Source organism: Triturus cristatus, chromosome 5_2 (genome assembly GCF_964204655.1).
Source record: "Triturus cristatus chromosome 5_2, aTriCri1.1, whole genome shotgun sequence".
NCBI lineage: Eukaryota > Metazoa > Chordata > Amphibia > Caudata > Salamandridae > Triturus > Triturus cristatus.
The window spans coordinates 345559449-345576606 of NC_140588.1; the positions used below are offsets into that span (position 1 = coordinate 345559449).

Below are 17158 nucleotides of genomic sequence, written 5' to 3' on the forward strand. Positions count from 1 at the left end.
ACAGTATGGCTTCACCAACCAATCACAGGCAGTGTGAGGTAAGGAGCAATGAATCACAGATCAAGTCCTGGTTGCACTGCTCTCCATAACTGGTGAGGTCCAATGATTTTTAGGTTTTGCACTGCAACCATAATATCCCTTCAACTAAAGGTTTTTTGGGGGCATTTCGTAGGCCCACAAACAAACATACATATAATTAAATATAGAATAAAACTAAAAGCGAGGATGTTTTGACAATATAAGGAGCCATGCATGATATAACAGAGAACGAGGCTCCAAACCACATTGGGATGAATATGTGGTTCTGGACCTCCTTCGGCTGCAGGTACTTCATACAAAAGACAGGATGGCGACCAAATGTTTTGGGGTAAAACCACATCTGTGAGGAACAAACAACAAGGATCATTTGGCGATATCGCAAGTCCACGGCAGAGAAAGACTTAGGGTGTAAATCCACGTTGCAGTTTTTAATGAAAACATTTTCCATTGATATGTTTTGGACACAACTTTAAGTATACATAAGTGCAAATATGTCCTTTTGAAGTAAGCAAAGCATAGTGTGTGAATATACACGACTATCAATAAAATACTTAACATTTAAAAATTTAAAAAGCCAGAACGTGTGAGAATCCCTCATAGGAGGGTACAACTGACACAGAACTCACTTAAATATATCCTAACAAACATATGGGACCGACAAAGAGGCTCTGGTGTATAGACTAGTTTCGGTAACACTGAAATGTAAAAAACAACTTCTTTTCAGTGTTGTTTATTTTGTCTATGAAAATAAGTTGCATACGAAAAAATGCTTGTGAATAATGCACACTGGTGATTGGTGACGGTCAGACGTCTTCTTTGTGAATGTGGAAATTGCAATAAAACAACACACCAGTCAGAAATTCAATCACCTGTAAACACTTCCAGGCTGAATAGAGTCCAGTTTTAAAAGTATATGTAGCAGTTATTGGTGTTGTCCATGTCCTTCTTAAAGCTCCCAAATTTGACACCACCATACTGAGGTGCAGTGAAAGAAAATGAACTGCCCAGGATCATACAATTCACTCAATTAAGTGGGGAGTTGCATTTCGAACTCAGTTTACCTTGATTCCAAGTCAACATAAAGAAGTTTCCACTGACTCCAGCAGTGCAAAAGGCCACGCCCAGCCCTGGAGACAGAACAGTTCCTGTGCACTGTCTACCACATAGAATATCTGCTCTCTGGGGAGAGAAGATGCACCCGGAGGATGCTGCAGGTGCCGGTCCTCGCACGGTGCACCCTCCCGCGGTCTGACACTCACTGGGAACTGCTGTCCCAGCCTTTGGGTATATTATTATCAGGGCTCAGCTCACATCACGCAGGGCTTGATGTCCTGACACATGCTTTGGTGGTGGTGGTGATGGTAGTATGATCCGCTCGCCGACGGATGAAAAGAAGATATCCCATTAAAGTTCAAGACAAAATCTTTCCTGTCGCAGACTGGCGATGAATGATGCTGGTAGCGCGGCAAACCCACTGCAAGACAGAAAAAAAAAAACAGGCCTGTCAGGTTTTGGCAGGAAAACAGCAGTGCGTGCATTGTGGACATTATGTTTTATCTATTGATTACATTTATATGGTCAGAGCTCAAGTCCTAAAAAACAGAAGTGGGGGGACTCACCATGTTAGGCAGAATGGGGAGGGGGGAGGTGACATCATTGAGTGGGACACCAAAGGAAGTGACATCACCGCATATGACACCACAGGAAGTGACATCATGCATGGCACGTGACATAGCATGTGGCATCACAGGAAGTGGCATTGCAACACATGACCTCACAGGAAGTGACATCAGATCTTAGGATCTCACATATGTTTAGCAGGTCTATCATTACAAAATTTAACACATTAGATTTTTCATTGGGGTTGGCCCAAAATATTGACACAGCCCGACGCAAAATCTGGGCCTCAACTTATACAATTATTTGTGTAAACCCTGCCACAAAGAAACAGGCACCAATGAGAAACGTGGCAGTAAATCTGTTCTGCTTAAACTGGTTGCAATGTCTGTATGTTAAAATATCTTATAGGGTTAAGGCTCCTGCTTCAGATTTTTGTTGTATGCCTGCTAAATCTCAGGGCATAATGTTAATGGTAAGATAACTCTGGAGGATAACGTATTTGCTGGAGGTTTCTGTGTTTTGCCTAGTCCTCGTTTTGAATCAAAGTAGCATAGAGGGTTAATATGTCTCTTGCAAAGCACATTATTTGACACTCAGATGACAGATTTTTATTTTATGTAAATGAGTAAGTGGGTTACAGCTTTTAAGACAGAGATCCTTTTGTTACTTGTGGTTCATAAATTGTAATCCTTCTAATACAGCACCGTGAGGTATGAAGGACAAGTGGCTCCTAGACCTTGTAACCCTCACTGTCCTATGTAACACATCCTGTACATTGATTTACACACATATGATTTATTGTCAATGTATATTGTGTATATGTGATGTAAAGCGCTCTGATACTGCATTGGGATGAGTAGCAAAACGCTATAAATTAAAATAGTGGTATTTAAATTGTTATTTGTGTAAATACTGGGATAGACCTACACATCTGACATTCTTACAGCGCAAGCATATCTCTGAACAAGGTGAAAAGTGTGCCTCTCTTAAGTACCTGTGGAGTGATAACAAGCTGTAAGCCCTTGTTTCCCTTCGTTGCATCTAAGTGTGAGGCTCCCATAGCTCCCACCCAGGATACTCCAACAAAACAAGGCCTAATGACCACTTGACTCTGGCTTTTGTTATAAGCGAGGCTGGAATCTGATAAGCCCCTTCTCTGCCTACACCCTACACGTTGCTGCTCTATACAATGTGCAGGAACTGCTGAAAGTGTCCTGGTGTCAGAGGATTACGTCAGGACGAGCTCTGCATTTTTCTGTGAATATTGGGAGAAATAGGAAAGGAACATGGCACTCACTTGAAAGTGGCCAGCTTTGCAGCAGAATAGAAGCATCTACACTCTCCAAATAGAAGGTAGACTGTGTCTACGCGCGTCTACCCTCGACTTGAGGCCTGTATTTAGTGGTATTTCACAAATCACTGTGCATCATTTAAAAAATGGTAATGTGATACGAGTCAATTACAACAAAAAAAAAAAAAAAAAAAAAAAGAAATAATAATTTAAACAGTAATAAATTGATCTTCGAAAAATTAAAAGCAAAAAACAAGGTAGGAGTACATGTGAAAGTAAGTTTCTGTAGGGCATGAAATAAATTCAAATTAGATCACAGACAGAAATCTTAAAGAAAAGAACTCCATAAAGAATGAACAATTAGGTGAATAAATGAAAGTACATCGAAGGGAAACGAGGAACAACAGGTAGCGTTTGTGCTGCGGAAGCCCAGAGAAGACTGCAGAGATGAAGGCTGTGAATACGAAAACGATAAGGCAGGAGAAGCTGAAACAGAAGACCGGCATAGCGTTTAGGCTCTGTGAAGAAGACACTGAGAAACCAAGCATTAGTAAAGCCAATAGGTCTAGCCATAGCAAACCTGCAAGTTTTTTTTTTCTTTTCTTCTTTTTGTGATCAAATATATGCACTAAACATTACGATTGTAAAAGTAACAAAAAGTAAAGATACTACTGCTAAAAGATGGTGTGCAGGTTTGTAAAAAAAGGAAGTAAACTATGATCCATCGTAAGTATAAATTGAAAAAAACAAAAACATAAAAACAGAACTTTGCCTTCCAGCCCTCACACTGAAGAGGACTACTTTTTAGACAGTGTGCAAGAAAATAATTCTGTCACTTACAGTGAAGAAAGCTAATAAGTTTCTTGGGCTGACCCGCTACGTCATGCTGTAGGTTGTGGTGGGCATAAGCAAAATGTGAATGGCACTTGAACACGGCACTGGATGAAGAGAGCGGACTTAAAGATCCTCTATTTGTAATTATTGTATATGATTTTTTGGAACACCTGAGGCTAGAAACAGTGAAAACTTTCTCTAGCCTAGACCTAAAAAAAAAAAAGGAGAACACAGTGAGGGAAGAGCAGCACTCAACTGTGATAAAATAAGGGCCCAAATTACAACTTTTGGGGTGGGGGGAGGGGGAGTCAAGTTCAGAAAACACTTCTATAGGATATTCTGAGGGGCATATTTACAAGGGCATTGAGTCGCAGGAACTACACTTTTAACGACGTTCCTGTGGCGCATCGCCCTGCTCCATATTAACAAAGTGGCGTTAAGCCACTTTTTGTTGCTTAATGCCGCTTTGTAAATATAACGGTCAAGTAATGGGTGTTGCCGTGGGCGTTTCACCGCAACAACCATTGCTTTTTAACAGTGCAGCAGATTTAAAAGAATGTGAAAATCTGAGACAGCGCCAAAATCCATGCAACAGCAGGCGTTAGAATAGCGATAAGAGGAGAAATACATTTATTTCTCCTCGTTTTTGCTTTTTCTATGTGTAGTGCATTCTGCAGCACACAGAGAAAGAATAAAACGCCATGAATGATTGTTTATGTGCAGGAAGGTGTCCCTCCCTGCACATAAATAGTCATTAAATCAGGGGTCTCCAACCTTTTCTGTAGTGAGGGCTACTTCTAATCAGTGACAATCATCGTGAGCTACTTAAGGCCAAGCAGCTTGCGCATTTTTCTAAGAGACCTCCCCCTACGCCCATCTGTAAGGGCTACACTAGTGTTTGAACTACAGTTGACTGCACAACCACAGATTGTTGTCGTTTGTGTATTGTTGAGGGCAGGAAGGTAATATTTCTACTAACATTACTACAATAATATCATGGCTAGCCAAGTGACCTGATATCGGTTGTAACACGTTCACACAGTCCTGGCTTTTAGATCAAATCTTGCATGCTGACATTTAGAGCTCAAACTTCCAATTCTAAAAGCACATACACAAGGCCCAGAATGCAACGTGCTGTTGGGCAGAAAGCCAAGATTGGATAAGAGTCGCATGTGACGTGTCTGGTGGCATTTCTGGAAATGGAAGATGGACATATATTTTCATGAAGACACATTTACACCTTGCTTTTCCAGCCTTCTTTAGTCTATTACTTAAATTACATTATTTGTGATTCGAAGCGTTGCTATTTAAAAAAAAAAAATCCCTCTTTAAAACGTAATTTTATGTTCTTGTTGTCCGTCTGCCTTAGCCGCAGAGAATGGGCTTGTTTTTATGAACTTGGCCGGACAAACTGCCACCATGTGTAACCCACCTTGACTGCTATCTCCTGTGTAATGTTGTTGAGTTGTAAGATAACAGTGGGGCAGAGTGTGCCTTGGGGCCTCCGACCTTCCAGTAAGGCAGAGGTAATGTATATGATGAGCATTTTACACCCCCTGACAGCACAGACACTTGGTACATAATGGATATGCAGCGTGACACCCCTGACAATACACACACTTTTCACATAATGGATGTGAAGTGTAACCACCCCTGGCATCAGAACTTCCCTCAACTTTTGATATTCTAACAAGCATTGCCTCACCGTAAAAATGATCTGGCATAAGACTGAACACAAACATGGTAGCAAGCATGCCTAATGTTTTATTTCAGCGAGCCTTTGAAAGTTGCACTCATATGAAACTGTTTTATAACGTTTCAGCTAAACCTCGGAATGTGAGCAAATACACTGCTTATTTTATGCAATTGAAGTGTTTCTCTGCAAATGAAGAATTGCATGTGTACCATTTTAATTGTTTACATTTAACATTTTTCAGTTCTTAAAACTATTCCTTCAAGCGGAAAAATAAATCACTTTCTGTTTCCTTGCAGTGTGCAAATATCAAGTTAGTTTAAACAGGAGAGAAATCATCACATAAATAGAGTCTGCAGCGTTTAACTCCGTTTCTCTTTTGTTAATGGTTTCATGTGACCTGACAGGGGCTCACTACGGGTGTGGAGCTTATGAGGCCTGTATAGGGTTCTTTAGCTTACCTGCTGCTCCGGTCAAACTGGTGGCATGCTGAACAAGGCAGGTGGTACGGGTCTCGGTGGCAGTTTATTATTGCTTGCACCATCTGCACGTTTGCCAGCAACGGCCGCTCCGCTCCGCTCTGCCATGCCTGCTGCTCTGCACCGGCACTCCACGCGCAGGATGAAAAGCGCGGTGCCAGGATGTGAAAGGCAGGTGGCTCTGAGACTTCTGGAGGAACAACGTCATCCTCCTTCGCCCGCCCACCCCTCCACAGCTAAACTCAGGCTAATCTGAGCAGCTGGTTTGGGTGAGGGAGGTCAACATAAAAAAAAGGCCGAAATGCTCTCAACGATGTTAATGGGCTATTAAATTGCGATACTACCGGGCGAGCTACTCACTGGGCCTTGGCGAGCTACCGGTAGCTCGCGATCGACCGGTTGGAGACCCCTGCATTAAATATTGATGATTTGCTACTTCTATGTGTGCTACATTGTGCAGCACACATAGAAGTAACAAATCACCATTTATGATTGCTTATGTGCGGGAAGGGTGCCGGCGTTGGCGCTAGGCTGCTAATTTTAGCACCAGCACTAGGGAAAAAACAGGGGTGCACCGTATTGTTGTAAATACAAAGCATTCCTGTATTTTGGAAATGTCGGAGCGCTGCACTGCCAAATTTGGCGCAGCTCCATGCTCCCACATTTCCTTGTACACATGCCCCTTAGTTTTACCTTGTTGCTTGGCATACCACCAGATTTAGACTTTGGTGCCAGGGCAGGCGTAAAAACTTGCAGTGGCACAGTTATGACTCGTTTTCTACATGCATTTGGTTTGCATTTGCCCTATGCTGGGCAGAACCATTGAGGTTTTTATTTTGATGTGATTCGGTATAGCAATCACTCTAAATCTGCAAAAAGAGCAGTAATCAAGTTAGCACTATTTTTTCTCCTAAGTACAAATTATTGTTGCACTCTAAACAAGTCTACGGATCTTCTACAGATTTAAATAGAATTAGCAGCAGCCCAAGGAAATGTGCGCAATGTTCCTTGAAAAAAAATCCAGATCGAGGGATCTTGAATATGTTTCATTAAAGAAACCAACAGAGCTCTTGCATGCATCTTTGCAGGAAGCTACGGTGTTCCTTTACCTGGAAAAATGACCAAATGACGAAATGCATGTAGCCATATTAAGGTTTAGGAAAGGCCTAAACGCATTATTTACTTACAGTGAGACACTGAAGAATTTATTAGGTGAGGCAGGAGTTTGCTTATGTGGACTCACAGTAAAGGATGCCACTCTGCACTTTTTATGTGACTGTTTATATTTTATAAATTTGAGTTGTCGAATTTTAAAACCTGTTTTTTGATCAAATACGAGATTAAGACACAACATGATGCAAGAAGGTTTTCAAATGATATGGCATTTTTAGATGTGACTCGTGTTTTGGGTGGATTTTGGGTGATTTTGTATACTAATTCACCACTAATCCTTTTTGGGTTCCAGAGTACTGTGCTACTCGCCGAAAAGCGCTTGGACGCCTCGTCAGGGGTAGTAAGCGCCACATAAATGCAAATACAATTACAATAAATTGTATGTGGTGTACATAGCAGGATTATTTGAACTGTGCAATGTTTTAAAGACTAAGGACTAAATAAACATATTTTTTTGCCTACCTATTTTGAAAAAGAAAGCGCATATTCAGGGTGAGCTTCAGCAGGAGTGACATAAACATGAAGAAAGAAATTAAGCCAGGACAGAAAGTAAATGGGACTGAGGAGTCGAGAGATAAGAATGAGAAGAATTAAAAAGCTCCAAATTTAGATGAAAAGGAGACAGTTTGAGATCTGGTTCTCAAAAGTGGGGAAATGATGAATGATTTAAAAACCATTCATCTGCTACCTGCACTCTATCCACCCACTCAAACGCACACTCATCCTGAAGACACAGTCATAAAACTTCACAAAATACACACACACACGCCAAACTTACCCTGCACACCTACACACACACACTCATGTTTTAAAACCTTTAATTGAATCCCATTTCAGAATTCCATAATTTAACTTCATACTGCGAATTAAATGAGCCTACCAAAGAACTAGTAAAAACGTCAGATCAGGATTAACTAAGTCTCCACGCAAGGCAGTGCAACAATAAAAGTTGATGCGCTGCGCTGCGTTGTTGCGTGAAAAGGAGAGAGCAGAACTGAAGCATAATTACAAAGATATACTGCAGCTCTGCTCTCTCTTAACGCTGGACCAATTGTGGCTGCTTAGCGCCAATGCAGGCACCCTTGTGTCAAGGCGCAAGAGTGCCAGCTCTGCTCAGAATCGTTTTGTTCAAGAAGGGGTACTTTTCTGCACAAAAACTAGCCTTTGAGGCTTATTCCTCTTCGCATGCTTGATGAATACAGCACATACGCAAAGAGGAAGTAATGAGGAGAAATAAAGATATTTCGCCTGGTTATGCCTGCCTGATGTAGGTGCATCATTTTGGCGCAAACCATGTTCACAAGTCTTTGGAGACATGGGTTCGAGTCAAAATACATGGGGGGGATGCACGGGAATGCCCACGCTCCAACACATGTAACAGTTACTTGGCGCACAGTAGCGCAAGGCAGTGCTATGGGCTGTGCCACATTTTTTTTTAATTAACACAAATTTTACTTTGCGTGGCTTTGTCAATCTCAAAATAGATTTTGCATTGGGGCTGCGCCAAAAAAGCTACACAGAATCTTAGTAAATCTGGGCCACTAGGTTAACCTAGTTCAGTTAAAGTAAGGCTAAAAGTAAAAAAAAAGAAAATTACAAATACCTCTAAACTTAGCTTTTCCCACTGCATTTGTACTTGTGTATGCGTTGTGCAAATCACGTGTAATTAATCGGCTGTCGATCTATATTTGAATATACATAATGTATTTATTATGTGCAGTATAATAATTGTGCATAGGTATTGCGATGTATTATCAGGGCCACTGGAATTATGAGTCAGTGAGGAATTATGAACCAATTATGAGGCACTGAGGATTTTTGAGCCTATTTATGCAGCAGGGTTGAATAAATTATGCAGCAGGAAAAGCCAAATTATGCGGCATAATGTAGCACATTTTGTGATAGTATGACTTCATTAATTTGTGATTTTTACACTTATTTACCACCCAATTATAGCAATAAGCAACTGAAAGGTGACCAGACAACCTTTACAAAGGGCCTTCCACTCTGCGACAACACGTGTCACTGCGTTTTTGGTGACCTTTGAACCGTTTGAGCTAGAACCAAATTTTTGAGGGATAACATTTGCAGATTATGCAGCAAATTATGTTGCGGAAGGGCTATAATTATGCGGGAAAAGCTTCGGCCGCCCAATTGCATAATTCAATTGGCCCTGTTTATTATTTGTGTTAGAAATGACTTTCGACAAAGCAAATCAATTAGTTTAAACTCCAGATTAGATGGTCTGGCAATATCGGACAAAACCAACTGCATCTGCATTTGCGCCACCCTCGAACGCCGGTTTAGAGGTGTCTTGTGAATGCTGGGAGGCATGTATAAGGCCGCTGCTCGTGTTCACTGCTCTTATTGTAGTTGCAGTCAGATTGCAATTTTATAGCGCCAATCTGCCATTAGCAAGGAATCACAGCGCCATTCCATAGCCTGGGTATCACTTTCCTTTGTAGACTACAGTCTGCATCAACGTTCTTTCTAGGGGAGCGTTGGTCATTTTATTTACAGATTATGTGCATCGAGGGTGGATAATCAGAAAATGATTTCTTGTTTTTGTGTTGTTATTGTTAACTGGTACTTGCAGACGGACATCTATGATCTATCATTAAGTCATCCTATCGATCCATCAGTCTTCGGAGCTAGCAGTCTATCAAACGTTTAGTCTTTCGTCCATCTGTTCATCTGCCTTCTAGTGTTTTATGTGCTTTCTCATCGCTCTCTGTTTCTGCTCCATTTTATTTTCTGACTATGCTTGGACCTAATTAGAAATGTATAACTAGTTTTCGCCCAGTTCTTTATAGCGTGGAAATAAATAAATAGCAGATTCTGGTTCACAGGATCGTAATCTTTGCACTGTTCCGGCGCAGAGCGCACTCAAGGCAGCCTGCATTCTCATAGATGTGAAGACTTCTCCAAATCGGTAAGAATCAGATGTGGATTCGAGAATGGGCTGTTCCGTGAGAGTCTCATGGGGCAATGCAAATGTTGTGAACATCGGGTGAACGTTGTGGATGTTTACAAATATTTTTAGGTACTTTCTAGCGCTAATGGTCACTTGCAAAAAGCAGGATTATGCAGTCTCTCTTTTGAAGGACAGTGACCTAAATACACTATTTTTTCAGGAAAGGATGTCTCCATATGTTAGAAAGAAAAAAAGTGTGCAAATGCACAACCCCCCTCGCACTTTTTCATCTGGTTTGTCTACTTTGTGGACCATCCACATGTGCAGAAGTTTGTAGAGCTGACATTTTACTGAATTCTACCAAAGTGAGACTTCTCTGGCCAGTGCCTGACACCTGTCTGGGTGCCAAAAATATGGAAATCTATTCAATCAGACTTACGCCTACATATGTATGGATTTCTTCACTTTATTTAAATCAGGCCTAAATTAATTATTCATCATACACACATCTGTCAAAGTTAACTTGGCTCTATGGTGAATGCTAAAATGTAGAAAAGTATTATGCATGGATTGTACTGTAATTGCATTTATTTAGTGCTAACTACTCCTGATGAGGCGCTGTAGTACTTTACGGCCAGTAGCACAACGCAACAGAACCCAGGGTTAGTGGTTAATACAGTTGTTATTAGTTAATATTGTTTTTTAATTAGATTTTGGTATTAGTCGTGGGCTATGAAGGAAACTATTTCATGCATTTTCTCCTGTTTCCTTGTGATAGATTAAATTAATAGGCCTTAGATTGAATCATAACACACAAACTCACCCCTTTATGTGCGTGCCCACCCACCTGTATGGTGACACTCGAGCAGCCCATGCTTGGTAGTGTATTGTTATTTTTTGTGGCATTGATGGTGGGGTAGGTGTTATTTGTTTGTGGTATTGGTGGAGGTGTTGTTGCTGGGGTACAGGTAATGTGTGGCACTGGTGGTACTCTTTGTGATACTGGTGCTACTGATCAAGTGTTCACATGTTTGGGTACATATCATAAACAGCTCCAACTTGCTTATCAAATCAGGACGACCTCGACCTGTGTACATTTTCCCTGTGTTCACAACCAATCTATTTTTTTGATAGATAATTTTTTATTTCGGGTCTTTGCTGGAGCTATTTAACGACTTGACAATGATTAGAAGACATACCAGAACCGTGATAATAATTGGAAATCATACCGGAAAAGTACATTTACTCCACAACCACCTCAATTACAAGGGTATGTAGTCTATCATTATCTATCGGTTTGTCCACCCACCCACCCTGTCACCTATCCCCAGACCAGGTAGAGGTCATGTTTCTTTATGAACTGAACAAAATGTGCGACCTGAAAACCAGGATTAACTGTCAGAATCTTAAAAAACAAAGCCAGGGTAACATACTATACAATTCTATGTATGTAGTTGAATGAAAGAAACACTATCCCATCTTTTTGTGCCATGTGCCTTAATTTCCAAACTCTGTTCTCCACTTCTTAGATGATTATTGGTTCTTTATTTACTAAAGGTTGCGCAGGTGCTCGCATGGGGCAACACACTAGAGTGCTGCATATGTGGGCTTTCAAAATACATTGACAGTGTCTTTTGCGCGGCTTTGCGTTGCACGAGCGCCCCTGGAAATCTTTAGCAAATAGGGACCATAGTTGTGTCAACATGATCACTAGAACCACATGTGTGGTGGGTCTATAAAAGCCTGGGTTTTATCTGCACAATTTGACAGTTCTTGAAAAATGGTATTAATAGGTCTAAGAAAAGTATACAATTTTCCTCCCTTTTGCTTCTCCAATTCTGTTCCAAGTGACACTTTAGTTGTTGGATGAAACCCCGCGCATCTATTTTAAGTAAGCATGTTTTGTAGATGACTCATGTAAATATTTCAGTTCAGTATTGCAATCAAGAATTGGACTTGGTCTGCTCTGCGCATATTTCAAGAAGTGTACAATGGTAACATTGTTATTTCTGGCTTGGCGCACGGGCTGATGTGATTTACTCTCAAATTTACACAGTGTAGTGTGGTGTCCAAAGGAAATGTTCCTGATGTAGTATGTTGTCGATTGTCGAGGCTTTCTAAAGCTTTAGATGCCTCACAGGTGTCATGGGGACTGGGGACACTGATGGCCTTCTGAACCCTGCTGTGTAATTGTACTCTTTGCCCTCATTCTCCGTCAACTCTGCCCAAAGCCCCGCTCCTCAATCATAACCCTCATCCAAAAAAGGTGACCTCATCTGATTGTCTGCTTTTCCTATCCCTTCTATACCAGTAATACACACACTCTCTCCTGCTTTACTTCTCTCAACGGATGGTCCCTCTGCCATCTGAACAGGATGGCCATCCATGTCTTAATGATGCACCACCTCAAGACAGAGATCATTACTTATCTTCACCTGCTGCCACAACAAGAAACCCACATCTTCCATGCTGTTGTAATGTCTGACCCTTCTACACAAACTTTTGGTGCTCACTTCGACAGTGAGATGAAACTATTGACTGCCATAGGCACAATCACCTCTGCCCACTACAACCAACCAGTGTCACAAAATCTGCCCTACCCTCACAGACTATTCAGTCATTCCCCAGTCAGTTTGAACACGGCGACAGCCTACGCCAGACTAGCATGCTCCTCCTTGCATGCCCCCTGAAAAAGTACTGTTTTCTCCCCTGCGTCCTCTGGAGCATTCCCAGATTCACGTTCACGGGACCCCAAGCAGGTTACTTTCAAAGTACCACTAGTCCGTATACAAGTTTCACATACTGGTGGTTAGGCATGTTCACGTCATCATTGTGTGCTACCTTCCACGAGGGACATCTCCATCCTTGTCCTCTAGGCCCTCAGAAAGAGAACAGCCAATTACAAGCACCTGCATGATGGCATGAAACCACTGTCTTCTCTACAATTTCCAACTCACTCTACCACTAATCCTACAGGTTGTCTGAATGTAGGCTACTCTCTACAATAGTATTATAAATAATTTACATTTGTTATTATCCTCCAGTATTGTCCAACTTGCCACACTCTATGAAAACCTTCTATTTGTTGCCATACTACATTTGGTTCTTACACAAGACAATGACAACTGCACACAGCGCACAGAGCCAAGACCCTCTACAAACAAATACATAGAAGACCAAAGAAACAAACACAGTCAAGCATTTGAGAAACTGGTCAGGGAAACATGGGTGCCTCTAATAGGTTGCAGAAGATTTAATTCATAAATTTTAGACCACCTCTGCATAATGAAGGGAGGTCCAAGGATTATACAAAAGTAATAGACATTATGGTTCACTAGTGCAGTGCACCCAACAATTTACAAAGCAGCTGGTCAAAAACAGATACAGCACATCCAGATCAGTTTCTAATTCCGCATAGGCTCCACCCCACACAACGCCAGATGCTCGAAGTACTATTACCCAGGCAAAAAAACATAGAGAGAAAAATCAATCAAGGCAAACTCGATTTACAGTAAAAAAATCAATCAAATCAATTAGATCCAATTTATGAAAGGAAACAGTCTTGATTTAGTACAACAACCTTCTATATTTAGTTCTGATTTAAAAGCCAAACCGCCAATGCATTTCATTTGAATGAACTTTACTCAACATGTATATAATATATATTTGCATTCAATAATAAAGTATGCATACAAAATCAAATGGATTTGATGAAGTTTGAACTGTAAATCGAGTGCTCCCTGACCGATTTTTTCTAGTGGTGTATCCAGTTTGTATTCATTGCAAGCGCCTCGCTGTGATATAAGATTCCTTCCAAGTTGAGGTCCTCAGGAGTCCTATGAGACCCGCAGTCAAGAGGGGAATTGGCCAAACATAGGCGTCGTAACAGCAGGATGGAGGAGTCTTGCTCAGACTGACTTCAGACTAGAAGAGTCCTACAGGAAAACAAGGCTCTACAAAATCAAAGGCCAAGCAGAAGAGGTTTATCTCCACTCCTGTGTGGACTTTTTAGAAAGTCCACCACGCACAGTCACGTGGCTCTGATTTAGCATGTCCTTGTATGTTTCAGTAATGTGATTTATCATGTAAGGCAATGTGAATTGCCACGGAATCCTTCATAGCGGCTGGCTATTGCTTTCCTTTTCAAGGTTTGGGGAACCAACAGATCCATGTTCTTCAGAGCTACAATCACAAGCAGGTCAGCCCAAGTTTATATTGTTTGGTTTAATGGTAGATCATCCCTTTCAGGAATAAAACTGCTGTTCTTTTTAGTGCTTTAAAACTCATTATAGGCATAGTAAATTGGGGTTGGCAAACAAAATACATGAATTTTTAACTGTTAAATGTATGCACTTTTAAAACAACTTTTAAAAACTCTATAAAAACTTAAACAAGTTATAGCAGACAAATTAATTTGGGGGAGATTTACGCAGCGTAATTAAATCTTGGGTTAAGATGACATATCCAAAACGGATAGGTTTTATAAAACGTTGCCGAGCCTCTGCCAAAGTTGGATTTGGACAGGTTAAAAATATTTGGATACGGTCTTGTACTCCGCCATCACACAAGTCATAAATACCCAAGGTATGTTCAAGGGAGTCCCATCTGGAGGAATAAACTTGTAAAGGGAGAATTCCTAGTCGCAGAAGAAGAATACAATGCCTTATTCTATGTTCTAGCTGAAACTGTAAATAGTGCTCAGGAGTTTTATATACTATATTTTCCGCTAATTGTTTATTATACTTTCATTGGGTACAGTGCTCCTTATCTAATACAAAGCCTTTTCTCTGCATCATATGTTTTAGAAAGAGCTACAGATGCGCTGGAGACCAGGTCTGCAAAAGTGCTACAGTGCATTGCAATGCCTCAAGGGCTACTTTAAGGTTCACAGCCTCCGACTACTGTGGCATGCACGGAAGGGACAGAAAAGGAAGTGTCTTATTTAGCAGTTTGAGTTAAAAAACTATGCATCCCAAACATTGTTCACTTGGCTGTCAAAGAATGAAATCTGAGGAATAGATGAGTGTCATTAGCATAGGAAAATGTAAGAGGAAGGACCACACTAATTCCCACAGCAGTGGGATGCAGGTTAAATAGAACAGGAGAGAGCAAAGATCCCTGAGCGTACTGGACTGTAAATAAGTCCCCTTACCCCTGAGCAGAGGGAAATCGACCACCTCGATCAGCTGGGCTGTAATGAATTAACCATTTTTCCGACCCCCTAAATCCTGTGTCCCACAACTCATTGATCAAATTGTAAAGATCGGTGTGTTGAATGTGGCACATAGATCAACCAACAGGAGGCCTCCTTACCCCTCCTCCCCTGGCCCTGTCATTGCTGATTGTTTAAAGTTTCCAGGGGGTCAGTAGTAGGTTTAGATAGGAACCCTGCCCACGCTCCCATCCAAAAAACCCTGGGTTATAAGACATCAACAGCCACCTTGGAAAATGTATTTCCATCAACCTTCAAGATGGCAGGAAGCAAGGTCATCAGGCGACAGTTGGTAGGAGCTGCTGAGTCAAGACAGTTGCTTCCAGACCATGGCAGTTACGATCACCCTTTTACAAAAGCGGTGCCTCATCTGAAGCCAGGGAGAGATTCATAGGTTTACGAATAGAGCAGGGCCAGAAAGATTGCCACCAGATAGAGGTCATCGGGAGTCTAACATTTAAGCTCCTTAGGGAGCAACATATCTCCTCAACTGACATTTGAGGCAGAACAGCCATTAGGCTACATCATACGATGCTAAAGCTTAGTCAAGCCTAACTCCCACCAAACCCCCCCTTCGATCCCGAAGCCTCCTACCCCGCTGGTTCCATGATAGTTGGATGTTCTCACAGAAAGAGGTACTACTGCTGCTAAAGAGGGTAACCAGCTGATCGCTGTGCTGTTGTGAGGGCTGATCACTTGAGATGCACTGTGCAGTTAAACAGAAATTACTGTGTGATGGACAAGAGTTACCTCTAGATGTTGGAGGACCTAGACGGGAAATGTACTTTAGGAGGAAGCTGGAATCACGCTGTGCCTTCACAGCACCGGCAACAGAACAAATGCGTCTTTAGCACGCAATCGTTCTGCACGCAAGTCGTTACTACTTTGGGGAGGGGCGCAATGTTGGAGTGGCATTGGAATTAAAGTCCAACACCTTCCCTACTGTTACTCAGACTGGAGTTATAATAGTAAATTAAACTAGTCCAATATCCAGTGCCTCCCTAAGGCAAGTCGTTAAAACGACTTGGGTGCAGAACAAATGTGTGCTAAAGACGCATTTGTTCAAATGGCGTTGTTCCTAAGGTATGTGTGCAAAAAACATGCGGAATTCGGTCATACATTCGCCCTAAACATGCGAGTAGAAATCGAGAATTTACTCACCAGGTTCTATTTGTCAATGACACATCCTAATAGGTCGAATAAGACTGATAAGACTGACATATACTAGGACACATTCCCACCCTCTCTTATGTCTGTTAGTCTCTAACAAATGCTCTATAGCTTTCCTCCACTGTGATTTCCTGACACACAGCCTTTACTAGCAGAAAGAAGAGAGTTGACTTGTTTCTCTGTCTGGGGGATCAAACAGTAAGAAACCAAACAGCGATCTGTCCCTGGGATTCAAGGCTGTGAGAGAAGAAGGGTGAAGCTGTGACTTTTGACATGGCTATGCCCCTGACCCAATTGGCAGGGCTGTAGTGCTTCAATGTCTTCACAAAATCAGACCAGAGTGTGACTGTCGGCTATATATCTTCTAGATAATAGCATTAGTAGCCTGTATTGCCATCTAGCAGCATAGCACAGTCAGGTGGTCCAGGTAGTCTCTCATCGGTCCTGGAATGTGTTCGCCTAGCACTGGCAGAACAGAGGAAGCCAGTTTCCGGTGCCTCAGCTGACTGGCATGAAAGCATGTTGGAGCATCTTTTCTGTAATGCAAAGTGGTGCCATTTCGGATGCTAGATTGTAAATGCTGCAGGAACTTAAACATTCTTAACTTTTGTATTTGTTGCAGGTTGAGTTCAGAATAATGGGGTTCAATGTTCACAACAATTGTAATCAATAAATGGTGGACTGTAAATACATGCATTTATTGCTTGTGATGTGCAAGCGATCTATGTGTATG

General features: G+C 41.6%; 1 protein-coding gene across 1 annotated transcript in view; it reads right to left on the reverse strand.

The window, feature by feature from the left end:
* Window positions 1-450: 450 nt before the first annotated feature.
* The window catches only part of FOXF2 (forkhead box F2), a 29038-nt gene continuing 12330 nt past the window's right edge, over window positions 451-17158 (reverse strand). Inside the window, exon 2 of the mRNA XM_085607142.1 lies at window positions 451-1513. Coding sequence (XP_085463268.1) covers window positions 1347-1513 — 167 coding nt within the window. The 3' untranslated portion in view covers window positions 451-1346. The remainder of the gene's footprint in view (window positions 1514-17158) is intronic.